Source organism: Eptatretus burgeri, chromosome 13, assembly GCF_056783735.1.
Source record: "Eptatretus burgeri isolate ZD-2024b chromosome 13, Ebu_testis_v1, whole genome shotgun sequence".
NCBI classification, from domain to species: domain Eukaryota; kingdom Metazoa; phylum Chordata; class Myxini; order Myxiniformes; family Myxinidae; genus Eptatretus; species Eptatretus burgeri.
This window is the reverse complement of record NC_140973.1, coordinates 31,478,694-31,502,376: the sequence shown is the minus strand read 5'-3', so window position 1 is coordinate 31,502,376 and position 23,683 is coordinate 31,478,694. Positions and strand designations below refer to the sequence as shown.

The following is a 23,683-nucleotide window of genomic DNA, read 5'->3' as shown; positions in this document are numbered from 1 at the left end:
TGGGTGGGTGGGGGGAGCAAGATTCATGAACCGGTAAAAGAAGATGAAATTAGCCACCAGAATAGAGACATATGAGGAGGATGGAAGTCGAGGGCTCACCAGGAGCTCACCGGGAGTGGACAGAGGAAAGGTGCAGATGTAGTCACGATGACACGGGGAGATGCTATGCGGTGAAGCTGGTAATTGGAACGCAGCGTGACACCAGGGACACAGTGGCGAAGGTGAGTTGTGGTGGTGGGGGGGACAAGATACTACACAGGTGGAGAAGATTAAAACGGGAATGGCAAATGATGATCAACAGGAAGAGGATGGAAAACGACAGTGTTGGAGAGGAGGAAGATGAGGATGACGAAGACGATGAAAACCAACGTAGATTTGGAGAGATGGCCAACAAAGTAGAAGAGATAATACTGACATCACTCAGAGAAAGACTACAACGCTATCGAATAGAAAACAACAAATGGACGAAAATGCTAATCAGGAGACCAACCCATCAATTGATAAAAATTATTTCAAGATCATCCCCTTGAAAGAAATCGATAGTTGACAGTAGCACTGCCCATTCAAGAAAAAATAATAATAACAGGAAAACAAAGCCACAAGAAGAATAGACCAGACCTCACAAAAATATACCAAAGACCACCATCTATATATAATGGAGCAAGTGTATGTGATTATGTATGTTTGTATTTTTATAGATCTGCTCTTCACCCATTGGTTGGACAGCTGACCTGACATCACCCACAATACCTAGCCTAAAGTACCCAGAGGACCCAAATGACCCCAAAGACCCAAAATCTCCTGAAGACCCAAAATACCCTAAAAACCCAATGAGCCCCAAAGACCCTGAAGACCCCAAAAGATCCAGAGGACCCAAAAGACCTCAATGACCCTAAAAACCCAGGGGATCCAAATGACCTGAGGAGTCAAAATACCGAGTGAACTCAAAATACCTCGAAGACCCAAAAGACACAACGAGCCAAGCAATGCTATCACGGACCCATGGAAATTCTGCATAATATAAAATGTGACTTCAGGTCCCTAACTCCCCCCCCCCCACACACACACACACACACACACACACCCACACACAATCACATGTCCTTAACTGCTGTCCCTCCACACCTAAACTCTGTGCTCCCCTCCCCTTTTTTTCAAATCCTCAAACCCCCTCCCATCCCAATGTCCTCAACTCTCCCCCCCAACCCCCTAAAAACCCTTAAACCCCTCGATCCCAACTCTGTCCCCTCTCTGCCCTCCCTCCCCCAAGCCAACTCTGTCATCCCCTCTCCTTTCTTTTTCAAGTCCTCAACTGTCCCAAACCCCAAGTACTCAATCCCCCTTCCAACCCCAAGTCCATCCCACCCCCCCTTCCCAACATCTCAATCTCCCTCCTCCAACTCACCCCCAACTCTCTGTCCTCCCTCCCCATTTCTTTCTTCCTGTTCTTCACAACATTACACAAATATACACAGGGAACTTTGGCGCAAGAGAAAGCCATTCGGCCTATCATGCCTGTGTTGTTCCTGTTCCCGTTTTTTAAACGTAAATAAAGGTGGAACATTAAATTCACAATCACTTCCGCCTTTCTTTCCTTTTCCTTACTGTAATTCATGGACTGGTGTTTGTGTGTGTGTTTGTTTGTTTGTCGGGCTACTCTTCCTACAGTTCTGGCCCAATTACATCCAGACTTGCTACAGAGGATCAGCATAACCCCAGTTAATGTATAGGGGTGTTTTATATTTTCCAGTGGTCTGAGAGAGCAAGGGGTGGGGGACGCAAATTCTCTATGTAAATGTGTATCGTGTAGCGCCGCCTCCAGGTTTAGGCGCCTACAGCACCGCCTCCTCCTCCTCCACCATTTACAGTGCAGTATTCCTGTCCCCACGAACAAATGAAACAGCATTTGTATTCCAGTATTCCTGTGAAACTGAAACAGCAACAAATACAGGCCCAACGATTGCAAAAAAACCCCGACAAACTAAAAATATCAAGACAAATACACCGACAACTGAGAGAACAATAACAGAGCAGGGAGCTATAAGACTAAGTTGAATAGACTGGGCATAGATATAGAAGGCTCAATGGAATGACTAAGAAGAGGTCAGCTCAACTGGGATGGAGAACGAATCATAATAAATGCCCAAGACCAAGGACAGTATACCAATGGATTTTCGAAAATGGTGGGACTGATTTAATTGGACAAGTGCAGATTCTGCAAGGTAGGAACAGAAAGCACCAGCCATCTCCTACCGGGATGTAAAACGACTCATGTCAGAACAGCTGTACACACAATGGCACAACAAAGTATGTAGAGTAATCTACTGCCACATCTGCAAAAAACTTCAATATCCAGGTTCCAGAAAATTCATGGAAACATGAGCCAAAAGCGATTATTGTTAACAAGGAAATAACACTCACGTACTGTATGACCTGATGATCCCTTCGAGCTTGAACATAGAAAACAAAGCATTGCAACCAGATATAGTACCTTTCTAATTGAGGTTTCAGTATAACCCAGTATGACCCAGTATAACCCAGATATAGTACCGAATCCGTCCACAACTTTTTGAGATATCATGCTATAATATATCATTTTAGCCCATTCTCTCAATGGTGAAGAATCACTTAAGAAATTCTAGTAGTCTGATCCAGATCAGGATCTTCACCAAAATCGAATCAGTTCGTCCTTGTCACACACCATACCTGTCCACAAAATTTCATCCGGAACCGTCTCCAACTTTTTGAGATATCCTGTACACAAACAGACAAACAAACGGACAGAAAAGGGTGAAAATATAACCTCTTTCACCTTCGGTGGCAGAGGTAATAATTTGGATTGTGAGAGCAACCATAGACAGCACTGAACTAACTTATCAAGAGATTAAGACAACTAGTTAGACATATGCTAACTTAGGGACCTACAGTTAGCAAATCAAAACAAGTTTTCTTTAAGATCATAAAATGACACCCAACAGAATTTGTGAAATACAATACGAATAGGCCTAGTAAATGCAATATTAAGGAGATATTTATATAAATGCATTATTTAATACATATTTTAAAAACTCTTTTCATTGGTTGCTCGGAATATTTGAATAACGGTTTGATTCAGTGGTAAATGTGGTGTACGTGCTGGGTCGTAGACAAGTCACCGATATACAAAAAATATCCCAAAATGACAAAGTGAAAACATGTTTTGAGAAATTTTTACAAATTAATTAATGAAAAGCTGAAATGTCCTGCATCAATCAGTCTTTATTTCACCCCCTTTGCTATGACACTCCAAATTGAGCTCAGGTGCATCCAATTTACTTTGATCATCCTTGAGATGTCTCCAAAACTTGAATGGAGTCCCCCTGTGGCCAATTCAATTGATTGAACATGATTTAGAAAGAAACAAACCTTTCTATATAAGGTCCCACAGTTTACAGTGCATGTCAGAGCAGGAACTCTACCATGAAGTCCAAGGATCTGTCCATAGAACTCCGAGATAGAATTGTGAGGCATAGATCTGGGGAAGGGCATAAAACAATTTCTGGAGTGTTGAAGGTTCCCAAGAGTACAGAGAGCTCCAACATTAGGAAATGTAAAGAATATGGAACAATCCAGACTCTTCCTAAAGCTGGCCGTCTGACCAAACTAATCAACTGGACAAGAAGGACCTTGGGCAGAAAGGTGATGAAGAATACAATGGCCACTCTGACAGAACTACAAAGTTCCTTGGCTAAGATGGGAGAACCTGCCAGAAGCACAACAATCTCTGCTGCACTTCACCAATCTTGGCTTTGTGGGAGAGTGGCCAGACGGAAGCACACCTAAGAAAATGGCACATGACACCACACCTGGAGTTGCACAAAAGCACATGAAAGACTGAGAGCATGAAGCAAAAGATTCTGCGGTCTGATGAGACAAAAATCGAACTCTTTGGCCTGAATGTAAATCACTATGTCTGGCAGAAACCGAGCACAGCACATCACCCATCTAACACCATCCCTACCATGATGGTGACAGCACCATGCTATGGGGATGCTTTTCAGCAGCAGGGACTAGTAGAGGGAACAACGAATGGAGCCAAATCTAAACAAATCCTTGAGGAGAACCTGCTTCAGAGTGCAAAAGACCATATACTATGGCAAAGATTTACATTCCAACAGGACAATTCCCCCAAGTGGCCAGCCAAAGTCCAGACTTGAATCCCATTGAGAAGCTGAATATAAACTTGAAGATTGCTGTTCACCGACGCTCTCCATCCAACATGACAGAGCTTGAGAAAATCCCAAAATCCAGATGTGCAAGACTGATACAGACATACCCAAGAGGACTCGAAGCTCTAATCACTGCCAAATGCGCTTCTACAAAGTATTTACTCAGCGAGTTGAATACTTATTGACACAAGACATTTCAGCTTTTCATTTTTAATTAATTTGTAAAAATTTCTAAACAAATGTTTTCATTTTCACAATATGGGGTATTTTGTGTGGAGCGATGAGAAAAAAATTGAATTTACCATTTTTAATTCAGGGTGTAACACACCAAAATGTGACAAAAGTTGAGGGGTGTGAATACTTTCTGAAGCCACTGTATGTGATAATACATTAAATCTTCTCGCGAGTAAAGTTTGAACTGAGTGTTGCATTGATGGGTTCACTGACTGCTTGGATGCAACTGAAGTTGTGGATCTACTGTTGTGTATCCATGACCGAGGTTGTGTATCCACAGTTTGGAGAGGTTTTGGGCTGAAAGGATCGGAACCTCGAGAAAAAACTGTGCCCAGGTGATGGTCCATGCTGTCGGGAAACCATTCAATTTCTTATCGGTTAAGGTTCTTACTTTTGGGTAGGGAACTATGTTTTGAGGCTTACAATTTAAATAAAGTTGAACAAAGGATGTTGTGAAATTAACATCATTTGCAGCAATCTTTCAAATTGCATTATACTGAGGGAAAAGCCCGTCAAAATTATGGATGGACAAAACTCAACACAACATTGAGGATTACAATACACACAAAGTTATGGATTATGTCTAATTAATTATTTGCAATATGGGAATGTGAGAAACAGGAATGGGTCGAAATGGGATATTAAACATGAATGGGTCAAAATATTAGGCAGGATTTCTTTATGTGCTTCAGGCGTGAATGTGAAATGCCCGAACATGCGGTGTATAAGCACAGCCTCAATTGCTCCTGAAAAAATAGGACCACTGGGCCTGTAACTTACTTCGGCCCTGGCCTAATGTTGTAACCCAAATTTGGTAGCATTCTGACTGGTGGGTCTGGAGAAGAAGATTTTTGAAGGAATTTATATGATTTTCCCAAACATTGACTAATTCGGCCATTTTGACACACTTACGGTCACGTGATCGGCATGACCTCCACCATTTAACATCCCTACCCTGTCCTAATGTTGTTTCCCAAATTTGGTGGCATTCTGACGAGTGGAAGGTTTTTGAAGAAATTTACTAAAGCGGCCATTTTGATCAACTTAATGTCATATGACTGGAATGAGCTTTGCAATTCCTGTTACCAGTCAGGCGAGGAACGTTGCTGCCAAATTTCAGCCAGATCGGCCCAGCAGTTTGGCCGGAGAAGTCGAAATAGAAGACGGACTGACAGACGGTGCGCGATGACAATACCTTTTCTGGAATTCAAATTCCAGATGAGCTAATAATAAAAAACAAGTATAGGAACATTAAAAGTGCACCACCCCAATTGCAAATAAATAAATAACATACCGTCCAGTGCGCTACATTGCCAGGGCGCCTTCGGCACCTTGCTATGCCACCGTGCAGCACATGGAGACACAATTTGGAGGTAGCGGTGTATCAATGTACAATGTACCAATAGTATCAAACAAGAGTATCAAGAGATTAGGGTCTAATGTACGATATTACCCAGATGAGAAAAAGAAAATAAGTAATAATTAACAAATCGATAATGATTAATCAAAAAAAAACACCATTTTTGCCAAATAAAAGCACATCCTCACTTTTGTCCTCAAATTTCGGCTTCCTAGCTCAAAGGATGGCTGAGATATCACCTGACCAACCAAGAAAACAAATGGAGTAAAAACTGAATACTCCCTTCCTTCAGCACCAAGTGATGATGTCATGCATCACCTGGATATTGAATTGGGAAGGAGTGGTGTACAAAAACGCGGGTGGGGTATAGGCAGAGAACGCTGGCTTGATTGCTTGATGCCTTTAAAAAAAACAACTCAGTTATGTAATGAAGCCAAAACACGGCTGTTGCTTATGTGCATACAGGATATATTACATCATGTTTATATAGCTTGGATAGATTCCAATTCCACTGGGCCATGAAGTTACTATCCTTTAGGCCGGAAGGCTTGAAGCCTGGGGCCTGCAGAAACTTTGTGCCTCAGAATGCCTGCAATGCTGATGGGCTGCTTTTAGCATTCGCTTTTGTGTTTTTTCACACTGAACAGAAAACTTATAGGGAAGGCATGGCGATTGTGAACATAACACTTCTGAATATTCATTGGGCCTAACGGAGCAGCAAAATGGCAGATGTATGATTTTTTTTTCATGGGTGGAGTCTGGCCAGCTGTCCATCCAATGGTTGTAATTAAACATACATACACATTTCTATGTTTCGCTAATTATATATATATATATTTTTTAGGAATAGTCGATACAGTACTGTACGATTAATAAAGTGTGTGTGTGGTGGGGGGGGGGGGTCATGTTATTCTTTTTGAAGTAGTAGAGGGCAGGGTTCACTAATTTAAATACATTGCTCATTTTTTTTTCTCTCTCTCTCTTTCTCTCACTTCCCCCTCCTCCTTATCAAGTGTTCCTGTTGACACAACTTGAGCAGGTTCATATCAGGTCCTGGATAGGGCTGAATGACATTGATGAAGAAGGAAATTTTGTGTGGAGTGATGGAACACCTGTGACATACACAAACTGGGTTGCGAAAAAGCCTTTTCCATCACCGCAAGATTTGCTGTATCAGGTGCCACACCCTCAGGACTCTGATAAGAAACATTTACCTGAAGGTTTCAGGACTTTATCGACTTGCTTTTTTTTTTTTTTAACCATCTGTTTCCATAATTGAATTTCTGACTGGAAATCAGTTTGGCTATTGATTAGGTTCTTATGCAAAGAAAATGGTAGGAACATCTAATCCCCCCCCCCACCCCCTCTTACTCCTCTCTTCTCCAGCCAGTGACTGATTCACTATGTGTTATTGCAGAGTGACTGTGTGGCCATGATGAACATTGCATCAATTGGGTCATGGAGGGATGAGATATGTGACTACAAGGCAGGATATGTGTGCCAGAAGGCAACTGGTATGGCTATAATTTCTATGAAAGTTCAGAAAGCAATTTCAATTGTCAATGTTATCATAAATTATGAATACTTGTACAGTATATCTTTGATTTGTTCTTCATTAATTAAAAAAATGAATATTGTTACTTTCAAAGGAAAGGGGCGTAGTGAGGGTGGAGGGGGATCGGCGAGGGGTTGGTGGGAAGGGAGGAGGATAGGGGTGAAGAGCTGTCGGCTCTACTTTGGTAGCGCAGAGTTTTTGTAGCCATGTGTTTGAGGCCAAATGCTCATCGATTTAGAATGCAACTTACCTTAAACCTGTGTTCATCGATCTTGAAAATTTTACCATTTGCAAGTCTCACAACACCGAGCCATCCTCATCTGTCATAGCCAGGATTGAGGTACTAATGCCTAAGTTCAGACAACTGTTCAGTGTTAGTCATATTTGGGCTCCCTTTGAGATTTCTGAATTAGTCATGAAATATAAAGATTTGTGTATTCGTTTATTGGGGCTGGCAGTACAGCTGAGACGTAGGCACATTGACATCTGAGCTGCCTAGTTTGGGTTTTGAATCTCGGTCCAGCTATAAACTGTCATCCTGGTGTTCCATAGGCAGGGCGAGTTATTGAGGCGTGTGCTGTCCCTCGGATGGACTTCAAACTGAGCATTTCATCTGCCAGCATTAGTTGTTCGATGTTAAAGATCAATTGACCAATCAAAAAACCTACCTAGATATATCCTGATAGAACAGTTATAAACAAGAGAGAGCATATCCAGTCTTAGTTGACGTTTAACCTGCTTCCCATTGGACTTCCTCAGGCCAATAGGCCCCAGGTCTCAGCATGTGTCCACTTTCATTCCTGATGTGCGACCCTTAATTTCCTGTCACATGTCGGTGTGAGGGGTCAATTGATGAGTGTTTTTATGTGCTGACCTTAAGCAAAATCACCAATCGCAGCATTGATTGCTGCTGTGCTCTTTTATTCACTCATTATCTGCTGTTGTGTGTATGGGGGTGAGTAAATGTGTGTGTTCCTTTGATGTTTTTTGTGTTTCCGGGTTCAATATGTTGACGTGTGGCTTGTGTGATTTGTGGAGGTTTGGTGGAGTATCGTGCTCTTGTGGGTGTGATATTGTTGTGGGACTGGATCTCGGTGGCGAGCACGACCGCTAGGGGGAGTAGTAGAGTCGGCTCCACCGAATACCCCAAATTTAGGCCGTACCTTTCAGATAAATCCGAAAGATCACGGGTCCCTTATCGGACCGAAGTTCGCCAATAGATCAACCACGTGGGATAGGGTCAATTGCCAATTTCAATATACCTAAATACCCACGTCGTCCAAACTACTGGGGAAATTCACCCTCGGCGAGATCTGCGCGATCCGGGCCATTACCGAGCCGGATCCAAGTCGTACCCCGAGCGGAGAGTACCAGAACCCTGCTGGCCAATTGCACGATTACGGCAACAGCCTTCCCAATCCCCAATACGCACCGTGGCAAACCAATAGTAGAAATGACAACGAACGAGCTGGTACATTCAACAAGAGGGGAATATATTTACAATGGGGGGAGGGAAGCACACAAAGAGCAGAGTTATCCGAATAAGCAATGCAAATAATGTACAACAAAAAGCACTTAACAATTCTACTTATAGACGGGGCCCACAGACACACACACGCACACACAAATACCCATAGAAATGGACCCCGTCGGGTCTTTATTGAAGGTTTCCAGCTCGAGGAAAGGTGAGCTGGAGACCTTGGACCTTCCCGCCTCGTGCGGCCCTTGACGATCCGGCTCGGCGGGACTCGAACCCGCAATACAATGCCGCTCCAAGCACCAGGTACCGCGCTCTCCAACCGGCCATGCACCAGTCAACCAAGTCCAGAGCCAGCGACAAGACGAGACCAGCGCCAGCCACAAGACGAGACCAGCCACGAGATGACCGCGCCGACCCGTCTATTTCTTCTCTCCGTCGCGTCGGGGGAGGGGCGTGTCTCACGTCACCGCACCCCTCATTCGGCGGGGGAAGTCGGCCATCTCCCCGTGATTGGTCGGGGGGCGTGTCGGGGCATCTTGATCCCCGCCCCCCTCCCCCCCCTCGAAGAGGCTCTGCTTCTCTTGGAGCTCGCTCTGCGCCCATTGGCCGAAAGGCAGCAAACGCGCTCGCACCCTTCCGATTGACTGAAGTGTGGAGTCATAACCTCGGTGTCCGAGGGAACTCCGCCCACATGCGTGTTCGACATGCCATCGTGTGGGGAATGGTCCATAGTGTTGTTGTTATTGTTAGGGATGTAAAAAATCTTAACTATAAAATAATCCACAGTGCACGTACAATTAATCACCCATTAAACATAGGACGGGACCCTACCTCGAAACACATACTTACCGATATAACTGATCTATAGGACCTGGCTGTTGTGTGCAGTAAGCTTCCAATTTCGTAACAATATAGGGCATCAAGTGCTCTTGTTTTTTACTCACCTCGTCCAGCTGTTTGCACCATTCATTTTTTTGCCAATTTTATCAAAGGATTGTATTGTGTGGTTATGTCCAGGCACTCTCCGGTTCGACCTCCCTCTCGGCTCTGAGGTGAGCAATAGGCTCGGATTTTGGGAGTTTCATCAGAAGTGGTTTCCGGGCAGATGTTGTGCGCCATTGTGTGCTTTGCGGAAACCTGGGAGGGGTGGGGGCACGAAACAGAGATGCAAACCAGAAAGCAGGTGGTAAAAGGCAGAGTGACAGTGTGAGATTTGTCAGGGTTGAATAATGTATAGTATACCAAGTGTTGGACCAGCTCCTGATTCTAGCAAATCCACAGAAGAGAAAGAGGCTGCTGCTTGCTTATTGGAAGGGGTAGAGATGCTATTGCACAGGGTAGAGTCATCAGCAAAGAGATAAAGATGATTTTCCAGAGAATCAGTAAAATCATTGATGAAGGTGGCCAAGGATGCCATAGGCAGATTTAGGAGAGCAAAGTGGTCTCACGTGCTGTTTATACATCTCATTATCTTTGTAATAAACAAGATGGCCCATTTCAACTAATACCTGCAAGCCTACTCCTCGAACCTGTCACTGACTTCCTCTCTACACTTCCACATTTACCCATTCATATTCTGTAACCCTAACCCATACTGTCCTGGCTCTCACCACCGGGAGATTTTAAGAGCCGAGCCTGAAGCAAATGAGTTTCATCCAAAAAATTGTTAACGTTAAAATACAAGTTAAAACCAACAAACAGTATAGTATGATAATTCGCTCACTTTAATATCAAAACATAGGTTCATCGTAACCATTCTAAGTCTCTGAAGCATTTAGTCCACCCCCCCCCCTCTCCCCCCAGTACAAACATCCAGTTTCAACTCATTCCGTCCAGGGGTTTAGGAATGCATATCAGACCGACAGAGGTGGCTTGCTTTGTATAATAGATGCAGTACCTAAACAGGTTTGATGTGTGGCAGGCACCCCCTGTCAGTCAGGACTTTTAAAAACAATCAGGGTCGGTGTGGCACAGGAGTTCATGGTCACCATTCCAATAAGACGTGGGATGTGTATATCCTTCAACTGGTGGCTTGGCAGCTCAACTCCTGGGTGGAATCCATTCTGTCTGAGAATGGCCAGTGGACCCCAGTTATTGTATGACCATTCATTTGAGCCCTTTGGGTTTGGATGCATGTGTTCGGTTGACCATGTACTTCAGCCTTTGTGCTGAAGTACATGTGGGTACTAAAGTTGGACAAACTTTGTTGGACTGTGTACTTTGGCTGTAGGGTGAAGGTGCATATCCCTTTGTTATAATGTTTTTTGTTTGTTTGTTTTTTAAACCTTTTTGTGTGTTTTTTTTTTTTACCAATACAAGCGCTGCCATAAGATGGCCAGTAGTTTATAAATAGAAAGTATTTATTGCATTAGAATTTTTGAAAATAGTACGTGCCCGTACGTGCGTGGCCGTACGTGCAAACCAAAAAAAAGAAAAACTAGAACTGCCACTTTATAACTGCTGGCAGTGATGACCGGGTACCCAAACGTGTCCGCCTTTGACACAACTGATACAACATGAGACTTAAATCAGAGTCGCAAAGTTTTGCATTGATAGGATAAGCGGTGCCAGAGAAAACATTATTTAATGGTGATACAAACACAGGCCTGCTTCGAGACGGCGCGGAATAGACGAGTTACGAACCAGGCAGCACAAAACGTTCAATTTCGTTATTACTGGCGACCAGATTCAAATAATTAAATAATTCTGGCTGCCAAACCACACGGCCGATCAGGTTGAAATTTTAAACTTTTGTTTCACATGTAGCCTAAATTATAAATATGAAGTTTCGCATATATAGAAGTAGTGGTTCCAGAGTAAACATGAATTAATATTTATCCTTCAATCTAAGATGGCGGCCAAACCATGTGACTTGTGACCTCATAATTTTTACCATGTATGCAGATATCAACGAGGATGACAGACGCAAATTTTCGCTTCGATAGGTTAAGCAGTTCCAGAGAAAACATTATTTAATATTTTTCTTAAAGTCAACATGCCTGCCAAACCATGTGACCTATCAATTAGAAATTAACAAACTTGTATTCCCTACTCATGTGCAATAGGGGTGTGAAGTTTCCCCTTGATCAGATCAGGTGTTCTGGAGAAGAAGATGTTTGAAGGTTTTAAGGTAAATTCAAGATGGCCGCCAAACCATGTGACCAATCAAGAACAAATTAACAAACTTGAGAAAGGACCTCATGGGGAATATATGTGTGAAGTTTCGGCTTAATCTGTCTTGCCTTTCTGGAGAAGAAGATTTTTAAAATTTATTCATTTTCAATCCAAGATGGCTGACGAACCATGTGACCTATGACATCACAAATTTAGATTCTGCTTCCAACTGGGTATTGGAACACGTTTATGAAGTTTCGTGTCAATCGGTAAAGGTGCGTTTTTCTATCCAAGATGGCCGCCAAACCATGTGACGTGTGACATCATAATTTTTACCACGCGTGTATACACGACGGTAGATGATAATTGCAAACTTTCGATTCGTTAGGTTAAGCGGTTCCAGAGAAAACATTATTTAATATTTTTCTTAAATCCAAGATGGCGGCCAAACCGTGTGACTTATCAATTCGAAATTAACAAACTTATATCGCCTTCCTGTCCCGAATATAGTTCTGAAATCTCCCCTTCATTGGGCCAACGCTTCTGGAGAAGAAGATGTTTGAAGGTTTTCGGGTTTTTTCAAGATGGCCGCCAAACCATGTGACCGATCAAGAAGAAATTAACAAACTTGAGAAAGGACGTCATGGGGAATATATGTGTGAAGTTTCGTCTTCATCTGTCTTGCCCTTCTGGAGAAGATTTTAAAAATTTATTCATTTTCAATCCAAGATGGCTGACGAACCATGTGACCTATGACATCACAAATTTATATTCTGCTTCCAACTGGGTATTGGAACACGTCTGAAGTTTCGTGTTAATCGGTAAAGGTGCGTTTTTCTATCCAAGATGGCCGCCAAACCATGTGACGTGTGACATCATAATTTTTACCACGTGTGCACACACGATGGTAGATGATAATGGCAAACTTTCTATTCGTTAGCTTAAGCGGTTCCAGAGAAAACATTATTTAATATTTTTCTTAAATCCAACATGGCGGCCAAACCGTGTGACTTATCAATTCGAAATTAACAAACTTATATCGCCTAGGTGTCCCGAATATACCTCTGAAATCTGCCCTTCATCCGACCAGCGCTTCTGGAGAAGAAGATGTTTGAAGGTTTTAGGGTTTTTTCAAGATGGCCGCCAAACCATGTGACCGATCAAGAACAAATTAACAAACTTGAGAAAGGACCTCAGGGGGAATACATGTGTGAAGTTTCGTCTTCATCTGTCTTGCCCTTCTGGAGAAGAAGATTTTTAAAATTTATTCATTTTCAATCCAAGATGGCTGCCGAACCTTGTGACCTATGATATCATAAATTTAAATTCTGCTTTCCATCGTCGACCCGAACAAGTGTGTGAAGTTTCGTGTAAATCGGATAAGGTCTATTTTTCTATCCAAGATGGCCGCCAAACCATGTGACTTCTGAGGTAAAAAATTTTACCATGTATGCAGACTTGAGCGAGGAAGGCACTTGCAAATTTTCGCTTCGATGGCTTATGAAATACCAGAGAAAACATTATTTAATATTTTTCTTAAATCCAACATGGCGGCCAAACCATGTGACTTATCACTTTGAAATTAACAAACTTGCATCGCATACATGTCACGAATATAGTTCTGAAATCTCGCCTTCATTGGACCAGCGCTTCTGGAGAAGAAGATGTTTGAAGGTTTTAAGGTTTTTTCAAGATGGCCGCCAAACCATGTGACGTATCAACAACAAATTAACAAACTTGAAAGAGGACCTCAGGGGGAATGTGCCTGTAAAGTTTCGCCTCAATCTGCACAGCCGTTCTGGAGAAGAAGATTTTTTTAAAAAAACACTAAAAAACAAGATGGCGGCCGAATTACGTCATCGATGACGTCAAAAAAAACATTTTTGACGATGAATTTTGGTGTAGATGACGCTCAGAATTTTTCAGATTTTTCCTATATGGCGTTCTACTTGACGAATTTTCACCGGTATATCGCTTCACCTATGACGTCACGAAAAATCACACGTGTTCCCCATAGGGAGCTTAGTAAAATGTATCAAACGAAAAATTTTTCCATTGCACGGTTTCCGAGATACAGATGTCCAAAGTTTATCGCTTTTTTCAAGATGGCGACCGTACCACGTGACCAATGACGTCATAATTATAACGTGATTGTGCTATCAAAAAAGATACATACTATGGTGAAAATTACCTGTTGATCGGACTTAGTGTTCCAGAGAAAATGATTTTTAAAGCGAAAAAGGGTGCAAAATGCCGGCGGAAAAATAATAATAATAATAATAATGCGTAATAATAATAATAATAAACAGAAGGAAAACAATAGGGTACCCTGTACTCACAGGGTACCCTAATAATAACTTTCAAACAACCACACAGGCCGTTCCTTCGCTCTCGAAAACGACGACTGGATTGGGGCGTTGTGTTTATCTATAAATGCGCATAAGAAATCGAGAAATTATTAGAATACAGTAAGTCATCACTATCCGGAAGTGGTGCGTGCCCGTACGGAATGTTCACTTGCATTCCACGAATTATCGCTTTCATTGAAGTAACTGCTGTGATACTTACACACACACAAAGTTAATTAAAATCCAAATTAAAATCAAGTTTACGTCCTGTCTTTGCTTGCCATGACATTCGCTGCCATTGACCATCGCCACTCCTACGCCACGGTAACCATGGCGCCTTTTCCCCATCGGCCACGCCTACGCAGCAACGTGTCCTGTCATTGGTTTGGAAAATAAATGGCCATAACTTGGGAACCTCTTGTCCGATTAATATCAAACCTTGAAAAGGCACATCTTCAGGTCCCCAGCAATATACGTGGCAAGTTTCAATTAGATTGGACCAGTGGTTGTTGAGAAACAGCGGTCACAGACACACACACCCACACACACACACACACACACACACACACACACACACACACACACACACACACACACACACACACACACACACACACACACACACACACACACACACACACACACACACACACACACACACACAGACACACAGAGATTGCTGTAATTATAGATAGATGACCGTGCCTTCTGGCCCTGAGGGCTAACATGTATTATATGTGTTTATTGTATGACCGTGAGTTTTGGTCTTAGAATCAAAGTGCATGCATGTGTATTCGTTTGAGAATCTTTTGGTTTGAAGAGATTTGTTTGATCATTTTGCTTTGGACCTGGGGCTTCAGTCCAAGTGCTTTGCTTTCTTCTTTATTTATTTTTTGTTTGTCTGTTTACTTTTTTCTATAGAAAAGCAACTCCGAGCAATTCTGACACCGATGGAGATGATTCATTGATTCCTTTTCCCCAAGGGGTGGTGGTGTTGGGTTAGGGAGCGAGGCTCTGGCTTTGCCAATAAAAGGCTTTCAAAGTCGATGTCGATTCTGTTTCTGAGCCATAATTCACCTTTTAATTCACGCACGCACACACGCGCACACACGCACACACACACACACACACACACACACACACACACACACACACACACACACACACACACACACACACACACACACACACACACACACACACATTACTTTATGTATTCTAATAAAAACGTTTTCCTATATCCTATCATCTCAACCAATTAACAACTTCCCCTCTTTTTTTTAATATAGATCCTACCATTGCTGTCACCAACCCACCTCCTGCAACTGAGCTGGTTCTGTTTGGCAAGTCATTGTTCTGGGTCGACATGATTTCACAGCCCTTTGCTGATGCGAGGAAAGTTTGCCAAGGCAATGGTTCTGAGATAGCGAGCTTGATCAGTGTATATGAGCAAGCCTTCGTGTCCTTGCTTGCTCAACAGGCAGGTGGGGAACTGTGGATCGGTCTCAAAAGAAATGAGGTAGGAACGTGGGTGGCATCAGCGAAATTAAAGTTTCTGACCCTCATTTGTCATTTTTTACAAGGAGTGGAGAGACGATGCACATTATGGACTATCTTGATTGTGACACATTATTGAACGTGTTGTGGCACCATGGCTGTGTGCATTTCACCGCAGACGAATGGTGCATACAATTGGCTGGATGGCTGGTATATGCATATGACCGGGTGGGCTAAGGATCAGCTTGATCAATCTCAAGCCTGTGTGAGTCTGGTGGCTGGGAAAGGTTGGATGAATGTGTCCTGCTCAAAGCGTCTTCCAGTCGTCTGCAAGAAGTCCGTAGGTGTGTGGGTATTTTGATGTGAAAGTTCTGTCCAGGTCTTGTTTTTCACGAAGTACTAATGAAATGGAAAGCGTGTCGTTATTTTTCTTTTTGCAGCTGTGAGGCTCATGGAAGAGCAATCATTTGCTGTCTAGTATTGTCTTCATAACTATTTATCATGGTCTTTTAATAGGATTGATTGCCTTCCTTCCCACTCCATCACTCTCTTCCATGAGAGGTTCGAGTGCCTCAAGGTAGTGTTGTATCCAGCATTGTTCTTTGTTTACATAAATGACCTCTCCAATGCTCTATGAAATCCTCTATTCCTTTTTTACAGATGGACCCCACACTGTGTCATACAGTACCCCCATCTAATATATAAAGGGAGCTCGGTCTCGGTTTGCCTGCTTACCGTGCGGCGTCCGGGCGTGCGTTCATCCAGCGGGTGCTTCTAGTCCTACGAATAGGCAAACGGGAGCTGCATAACTCGATTGATCTGGAATTGATTTGATGCAGGTCTATTAAATGGAACATGTCCGTTAATAATGGGGAATTTAACACTCTCATCCTATTACTCGGGAAGGATGGTCTCAAAGGTCAAACCAACCACTTATTTCCATTGTCAGCCAATGCAAGGAAGAGATTCAGTCTCCTGAAATTCTCGACCTGGGACATGGCCTCTCCTGAGCCATCAGGCATGACCTCTCCTGGGTGGCCTATATAGCAAAGCAGGCCTACAAAACCAGCCGCAGACTTGGCATCCTCCATTCCAAATCTTTCCTTGAAAAATCAGAACTACTTACAATCTATAAAGGCCTTTGTCCATCGCCAAAATGAGTACTTCTCTCCTGTAGAATCTGGATGTCTTTGGTGGATTCGGTAGAACGTAACTATCAACATGAGTCTCCTGCAATGAGGCTGAAACACAAGGGCTGCTGCTCTCACATCACAGGGAATTTGTTGGCCTCTAGTTTTTTTTCCTACGTCTTCTCCAGTTTAACTCGCACTGCTCTCTCAGCCCTCCAACCTTACTATACAAACTCGAGGATGTATGAGCTTCAACAGTAACCCCTCCTGGTTAAACTCCAGGCTGACTGCACACCTTAACTATTTTCTTCATTACTTCACCTGTAAACGGAACCACCTTCCAGAGGCTTTGCTATCTCATGTACTCCTCCCTCCTGGTCTTCAAGCAGGTGGTGCATTTCCATCCATGTCACGACGCATCCTTATAGGGCTGGCAGGGTGGCCGAGACATGCATCGCCTTGAAGCTATCTACCCTCGGTTCAAATCCCAGCCCAGCAGCAAACTGCCATGCCGGTGTTTCACAGACAGGGTGATTCTCAATGTGTGTGCCATTCCTTGGATGGATGTTAAACTGGGCATCCTGTCTGATAAGCCTTGATTTTTGAAAAGAGTGAAAAATATCAATGAAACAGCAGTGTACTTTCAGATGAATCAGATGCAAAAACATTCATAGACAGTGGACACATTTTCAGTGTGTCGACAATGAAACTCAGATGGCACCATAAGCTATGCACTCAGGTTTGATCACCAAAATGGGCTATGGTTTTGTGAAGTGTCGGTCATTGTGTGTCATCACGATTATCGAATTATATAGCCGTCAGGGGCACTGCATTAGAAACCACGATTGTCTTAATTTCCCACTTGGATGTCGTTAAAAATTGATTTTTACCACCGCCACCAATGGCGGATTGAGGTTATGTGTTCACCCCTGTCTGTTTGTCTGTTTGTTACTTGGTGAAAATAATATTTCGCCATGTTGGTCTGCAGCGTTTGTCTGTTTGTCACACGATTTTTTGCCACAGTTTTCAAGCAATCATTCTGAAATTAATTTGTGTGTGTAGCTGACCAGTCAAGGACAACAACAACAGTAAATTTGTGTGAAGATCCGAATCCAGATCCAGATCCTAGAATTTTTTTTAAGTGATTCTTCACCATTGAGAGATTGGGCTAAAAACGATATTGCATGATATCTCAAAAAGTTGTGGACGGATTTGAATGAAACTTAGTTAACAGGTTGGGTGTGTAACAAGGACGGATTGATTCCATTTTTGATGAAGATCCGAATCCGGATTTGAGAATTTTAAAAGTGATTCTTCACTATGCAGAGATGGTGCTAAAAACGATGTATAGTATGATATCTCAAAAAGTGTTGGATAAGTTATGACATAACAAGGTGGATGAGTAGGTTTGATGATGAGAACAAGCCGATCAAGTTTTGGTTAAGGTCCAGGTCCAGATAACAAGCCGATCAAGTTTTGGTTAAGGTCCGGGTCCAGATCCGGCCTATCAGTGGGAGACAAAACGTAAACTGTTCAGACTGGCGGGGGTATGTGCTCTACCTAGTGCGATATAGCTGAAGATGTTGTCGTATTTCTATTCTTTTTTCAGTTTTTTTCAAAGACCTGATGTTTTGAACACTCATTACCTTTTGTCAGTTTCATCTCCAATACCGGTAATGAAACTCACCAAAGAATGAGATGTAAAATGATGGAGATTATTTATACTGATAATGGGGGTGGCGTTTAGGTGATGGACACAGAGAAAACTGAGCTATGTAGCCTAATGAGGGATCATATATCAGAAAGATAGAGTTGACATGTGAAGCGGTAAGCTTCCCCTATTAAAGACTGGGAAAAGGATGGGGGAGGGGGGCGATAACATTTGGACTAATGTGAGGAGTTCATTCCATGGGCGGAATTGATTGCAAACAGAAGTTTTGAAGTAACCAAAAAGCATATGCTTTGTGAAGTTGTCAAAGAGTGGGTTGGGTTATTTAATTAATTGGAGGAGGGGGTTGGGAAGAAGGGGTGAGGGTGCAAGTTATGTTTTGGCATTGGTCTTTTGACATGAAGGGAGAATCGTCCCATCATTTGTAAAAGGACAAAAATGTGACAAAATGCCGCGAGAAAGAAGATTTAATCTCCTCATTCAGCAATACAATCATGTCTTTGTGTCTGGATTGCAAACTTTATTTTCCCTTTATTCCTGTAGAGTCACCACCTACAGATCCATCCCTCCGAGGTGTTTGTTCCTCAACTGGTGGACATTGGCAGATGACCCAGCAGTCCTGTTTCACTTTTCATTCAAGCCCTAAAATCAGCTGGATGGGAGCTGCAGTCACCTGTTCCAAGCTTGGTATGATCTTATCCACATGAGCCAAAGGTCCATGTTATTGGATTAGCCACAAGAAAAGCCATAATATGCAAGGGCTTGTTTGATTACAAGGGGGGGGGGGGTAGTTTGAGAACATTGTTGATAAAGCTTTTCATAATACCTTAACCTTGTGCTGTCCTTCTCTTCATACGATATCCCTCTTTCCAGGAGGTTCGCTGGTCAGCTTGAGGAACAAAGATGAAAGTCTTATTCTGCAGAGGGAGATAAAACGCTTTCTCGGTAAAACTGAAAGTTTTTGGATTGGCCTTCACCTTGATGATAATGGTCAGTACCTCTGCTCTTTATTGGCTTTTTGATTACCAATGCATCTTCATATCAAAGCAGGAACACATTTTAAGCAGCTCTCTCCCTCTGCCTTTTCTTATTTCCACCCAACTTTTGCTCTTTGCTTTACTATGCCATTATTTCTTCTTTGTAGCAAGGTTATGCAGCTTTGGCATGAATGCATTGCAGTTACACCAATGTTGACAAGGCGGTAGTAATTAGCAGGTGCAAGAGAAACTCGATTTAATTTGCAGCAGTGAACCTCAACATGCATGGTGCCATATCTACAAGTCTACACATGCAGACAACAGTGTAGTAAAATAATAATTTTTCTCTCACATGCAGGCCTACCAATATTGGTGTAATGCTTGTAACACATTATACTGTATTCGATGGAGATTTTTTAGGAATAAAGGTGTTTTTTGTTTTTTTTGTTGTTGTGCAGCAAGTTAGACTCTCACTCAAAATTGTCGTCGTCTTCTTTCATATGCAGCATAAGGCTGTGCTTGCAATCCGAGGATCCTGAGTTCAAATCCCACTCGGCTGTTGAATTAATACCAGGTGGGGTTGACTCTGCCTGTCATCCTTCCAAGGTCGGCAAAATGAGTGCCAGCATGCTGGTATCCTGTGTCGGAGTGGCGACCCGTCCAGGATTGTGCCCGATAGCCAAGGAGACTGCTGAGGCAGCACCAACGCTCTGTACAGAGTATGGTCCCAGTGGATGGATAGATAAGGCTGTGGGGTAGCATCATTGGCTAAAGGTGCGGCTGTGTCACTGATGCCATGCCCCTTGTAGGTTGGGGCAGGGATTTGTAATTTGTTCATGGTGCCGGCGATAGCTCATCTACTCTTCGGGAAGGGCACCATGGGATATTTATAATGTCCACCAACCCATACCAGCTTAAAGAATCTTATTGGCCAAGTTTATTGTCAATCCGAGGAATGGCACGCACATTGATAAATCACCCTGCCTGTGAAACAGGATGACAGTTTATAGCTGGGTCGGGATTCAAATCCAGACTAGACAGCTTCAGTGTGAGTTTGTGCACCATTCTGACAGCTTACTCAAAATTGTCATATTCAGAAAAAGGAAGCATTGTTTCATGTTGGGAAAAAAAAAACGGTTCTTTCAGACATTGTAACCGACATATCGTTCTCAACAACACAGCTCGGCCTTTGATCACACAAAATGATACACAACTCAAAGTCGGCACCTTGTGAATGCACCATTTGTTTCAGTCTATTTGTGAAGAAAGGTCATCAATTACTGAGGGCCTTCCTCATGGAGGGAAATGTTTTTCTTAACCTAACTTTCCACACCAGTACAAAACTAGAATGTGCATATATCTAACTACTGGAGCCATGGTTCATCCAAAAATATTCCCCTTCAATTTTGTATGAATTTCCTTGCAAAAACTTCAACACAGGAGGAGGCCATTTGTCTCATTGAGCCTGCACCACACAATGCTTGACAACCTATGGCTATTTGCCTGTGCTCTATCCTTTTTAAATGTTTAGCATCAAGCAAGCAGCATGTACTATTTTTATAATTTTTGGTACAACTCTGCCAGGGTTCAAAACAGCCAACCTTTCAGTGTCAGAGTGGATGATCTAATCATTATTCCATCAAGTCTGGTTTAAAAAAACAAAACAATTATTTCATCAAATCCGCCCTGCCTCACTTGCGGAATCTATTGGCAACTTCCACGCGATGACGTAACTGGTATGACTTGTGCCCTTCGCTTTCTGTGTATCCGTGAGGATGGTTTTCCTGAGCATGGAAAGGTAATGATTGTAAAAGAAAATGTGTAATAATTGGAAAACGTGTTGCGTGGGGCTGTAATACTCCACCTCCTATCCATGGCGCACGTTGATGTCCAAAAGACCTATCGAAAGCAGATAGCTATTTAGACAGGAAAAATGTATGCAATCTGTACTGATTTCCAGCAACATGGTGACATTCCTGGATTAACCGGTAAATTTTCTTTCAGGGCTTGCACGACATTTTTTTTTTTTATCACCTCTTGTGCCCTACTCCCCCTTTCCTTTCTCTCGTTCTTTCCTACGTCCATTCTTCCTCCAAGTCTCCCTCTTTTCTGTTCCTCTCCCCTGGTGTTGGTGTGATTCCTCGCGACATTCCTCCAATGAAATTTCTGTGTGTTCTGTTCTGTGTTCTAGGTCTTCCATAAATTTTGACTTTGTACACAAAAAAAAAATATACAGTTCAGTTAACATTAAACAAAGCTAATGGAAAGCAAATATAACGGGTGGTTTAATGGGACTTTGTATTTTTCTGTATTCCTTTATGTTGTTTTGGAGATCCGTGTTCTCGTCATTGTGAAAATGAAAATGTATTTTTCACTGACCTATGACCCCAAAAAATTAGCTTCAGATGCATCTTACCAAATCAATTACTTTCGAGTAAAACAAAAATGGAATGACATCATCAATAATGTCATTAAAGCATTTTTAAATGTACAAATCGTGTTCAACAAATGGAAACACCAATAAAATGTTGCTTTGTCGTGTGTTGGCCCACCACGCAGGAGCATATCAAGGAAAAGTGGTACTCGGAGTGAGATCTCGAATTTCTGCCTTTCTAAATGGTCATTGGTCGACTAAGCATGAGATTGCTGTGACTGCGTGGTTCACCTCTTCCTGGCCCTCAAAGTCAATTGACTCGGCCAGTTCATTCTCAGTGGAGAGGATGACTAGATTTTTAGATGACTGAGCCAAGAGTGGCTTGTTGTGGATCTGAGGTAGGTGTTTATCAGTTTCAGTTTGGAGAAGGTCCTCTCACACACTGCGACACTCACACACATGGTGAGAATTGTCCTCAGTATGATGACAAGGTTTGGGAAAGATTCCTTGAATCCCCACTTCACAACATATTTAAAGATTCCATGTGCCTTCCAATTCAGCATTTACTTCCCGGTGGTTTCCTCATACATTTTTAATGTGTTGACGAAGACGATGAATCTCCTTCTGTCGCTCGCTGGCAATGATATCATTGTGGCCATAAGTCTCCTTGTGGATTTTTATGGCAGTGAAGCTGTTACCGGCTTCTAAAAAGGTTACCAGGGCTTTGGATACTTCATACAGGTCGGACCATACAGCATCAATTGCATCATTCATGACGTGTGAAGCTCAATCAAGTCTCACAACCTCACTTCACCATCTTCCCTGGAATTAACTGCTTGAAGATTTTCCACCGGTGAATTTGAAACAGAGAAAAACTGGTAAAGTTGCTCGACTGTCCTGAAAAAAATGTCACGGCATTCACTAGAGTTGCACCGGAGTGAACCCCAGCCAAATAAAGGGAATTGTTGGTGCAGGGAATGAAGACAGCCTTTGATTTGGTATCAGTGATTCACCGTTGAACACCACGGTGAACCCTGGTCAATGTGGCGGCATTGTCGTACCCTTGATCACGGAGGTCCATGAGTTCAAGGCCGTCATCTTGCAGCTGGCGAACGATTTGTTCTGTTAATGCATTACCAATCTTGCCTTCTCGCTGCAAGAAATCAATAAACAACTCCTTTACCCTCACTTCCCCATCATGAGGTCCCAGAGCCAAAATATTCACAACAATTGTGCACTTGTGATAAAAGCACCAAATTTGGCACAGAGACAGACTAATATCATATGAACAAATCTGGATATTGGGGCATTGCAAATTTGGTCTCTGACGGCCATGGCAACCATCTTACGAAATGGCCACCAGTGGTTGCAATGACTTCACAGACCAGCTGGGGGTTGACCAAGACTGGTGACGGTCTGTTGAAGCTGCACTGGACCACATTACCCGATGTGGCCCAGACCTGTTATGAGCTTGTGTCATGCAAATGCAAGAAGGGTTGTGTTCAGCGCTGTACAGTAAGTGCAGAAAGGCTGCACCTGAATGCACAGCCCTGTGTGTGAGGGTGAGTGTTCGCAGAATTAACACCATGGCCTCCAGTGACATGATTAGAACCATGACTGTGACAATGGTAAGGCTTGAGTTCTGAACAGAATTAACAAGTGCAATATCTGATGAGGACTGAACTCAATATTCAATGCCATAGTGACATTGACATGTTTGACTGATCTATCGAATGC

The 23,683-nt window shown here is 42.8% G+C and overlaps 1 protein-coding gene across 1 annotated transcript in view; it reads left to right on the top strand.

Annotated features, from left to right (window-relative positions):
* LOC147014185 (macrophage mannose receptor 1-like) overlaps window positions 1–23,683 on the top strand; it is an 88,712-nt gene that overhangs the window by 11,152 nt on the left and 53,877 nt on the right. The window contains exons 4-9 of the mRNA XM_085851940.1: window positions 6,816–6,979; window positions 7,220–7,316; window positions 15,589–15,818; window positions 15,975–16,140; window positions 19,139–19,282; window positions 19,469–19,585. Coding sequence (XP_085708066.1) covers window positions 6,816–6,979; window positions 7,220–7,316; window positions 15,589–15,818; window positions 15,975–16,140; window positions 19,139–19,282; window positions 19,469–19,585 — 918 coding nt within the window. The remainder of the gene's footprint in view (window positions 1–6,815; window positions 6,980–7,219; window positions 7,317–15,588; window positions 15,819–15,974; window positions 16,141–19,138; window positions 19,283–19,468; window positions 19,586–23,683) is intronic.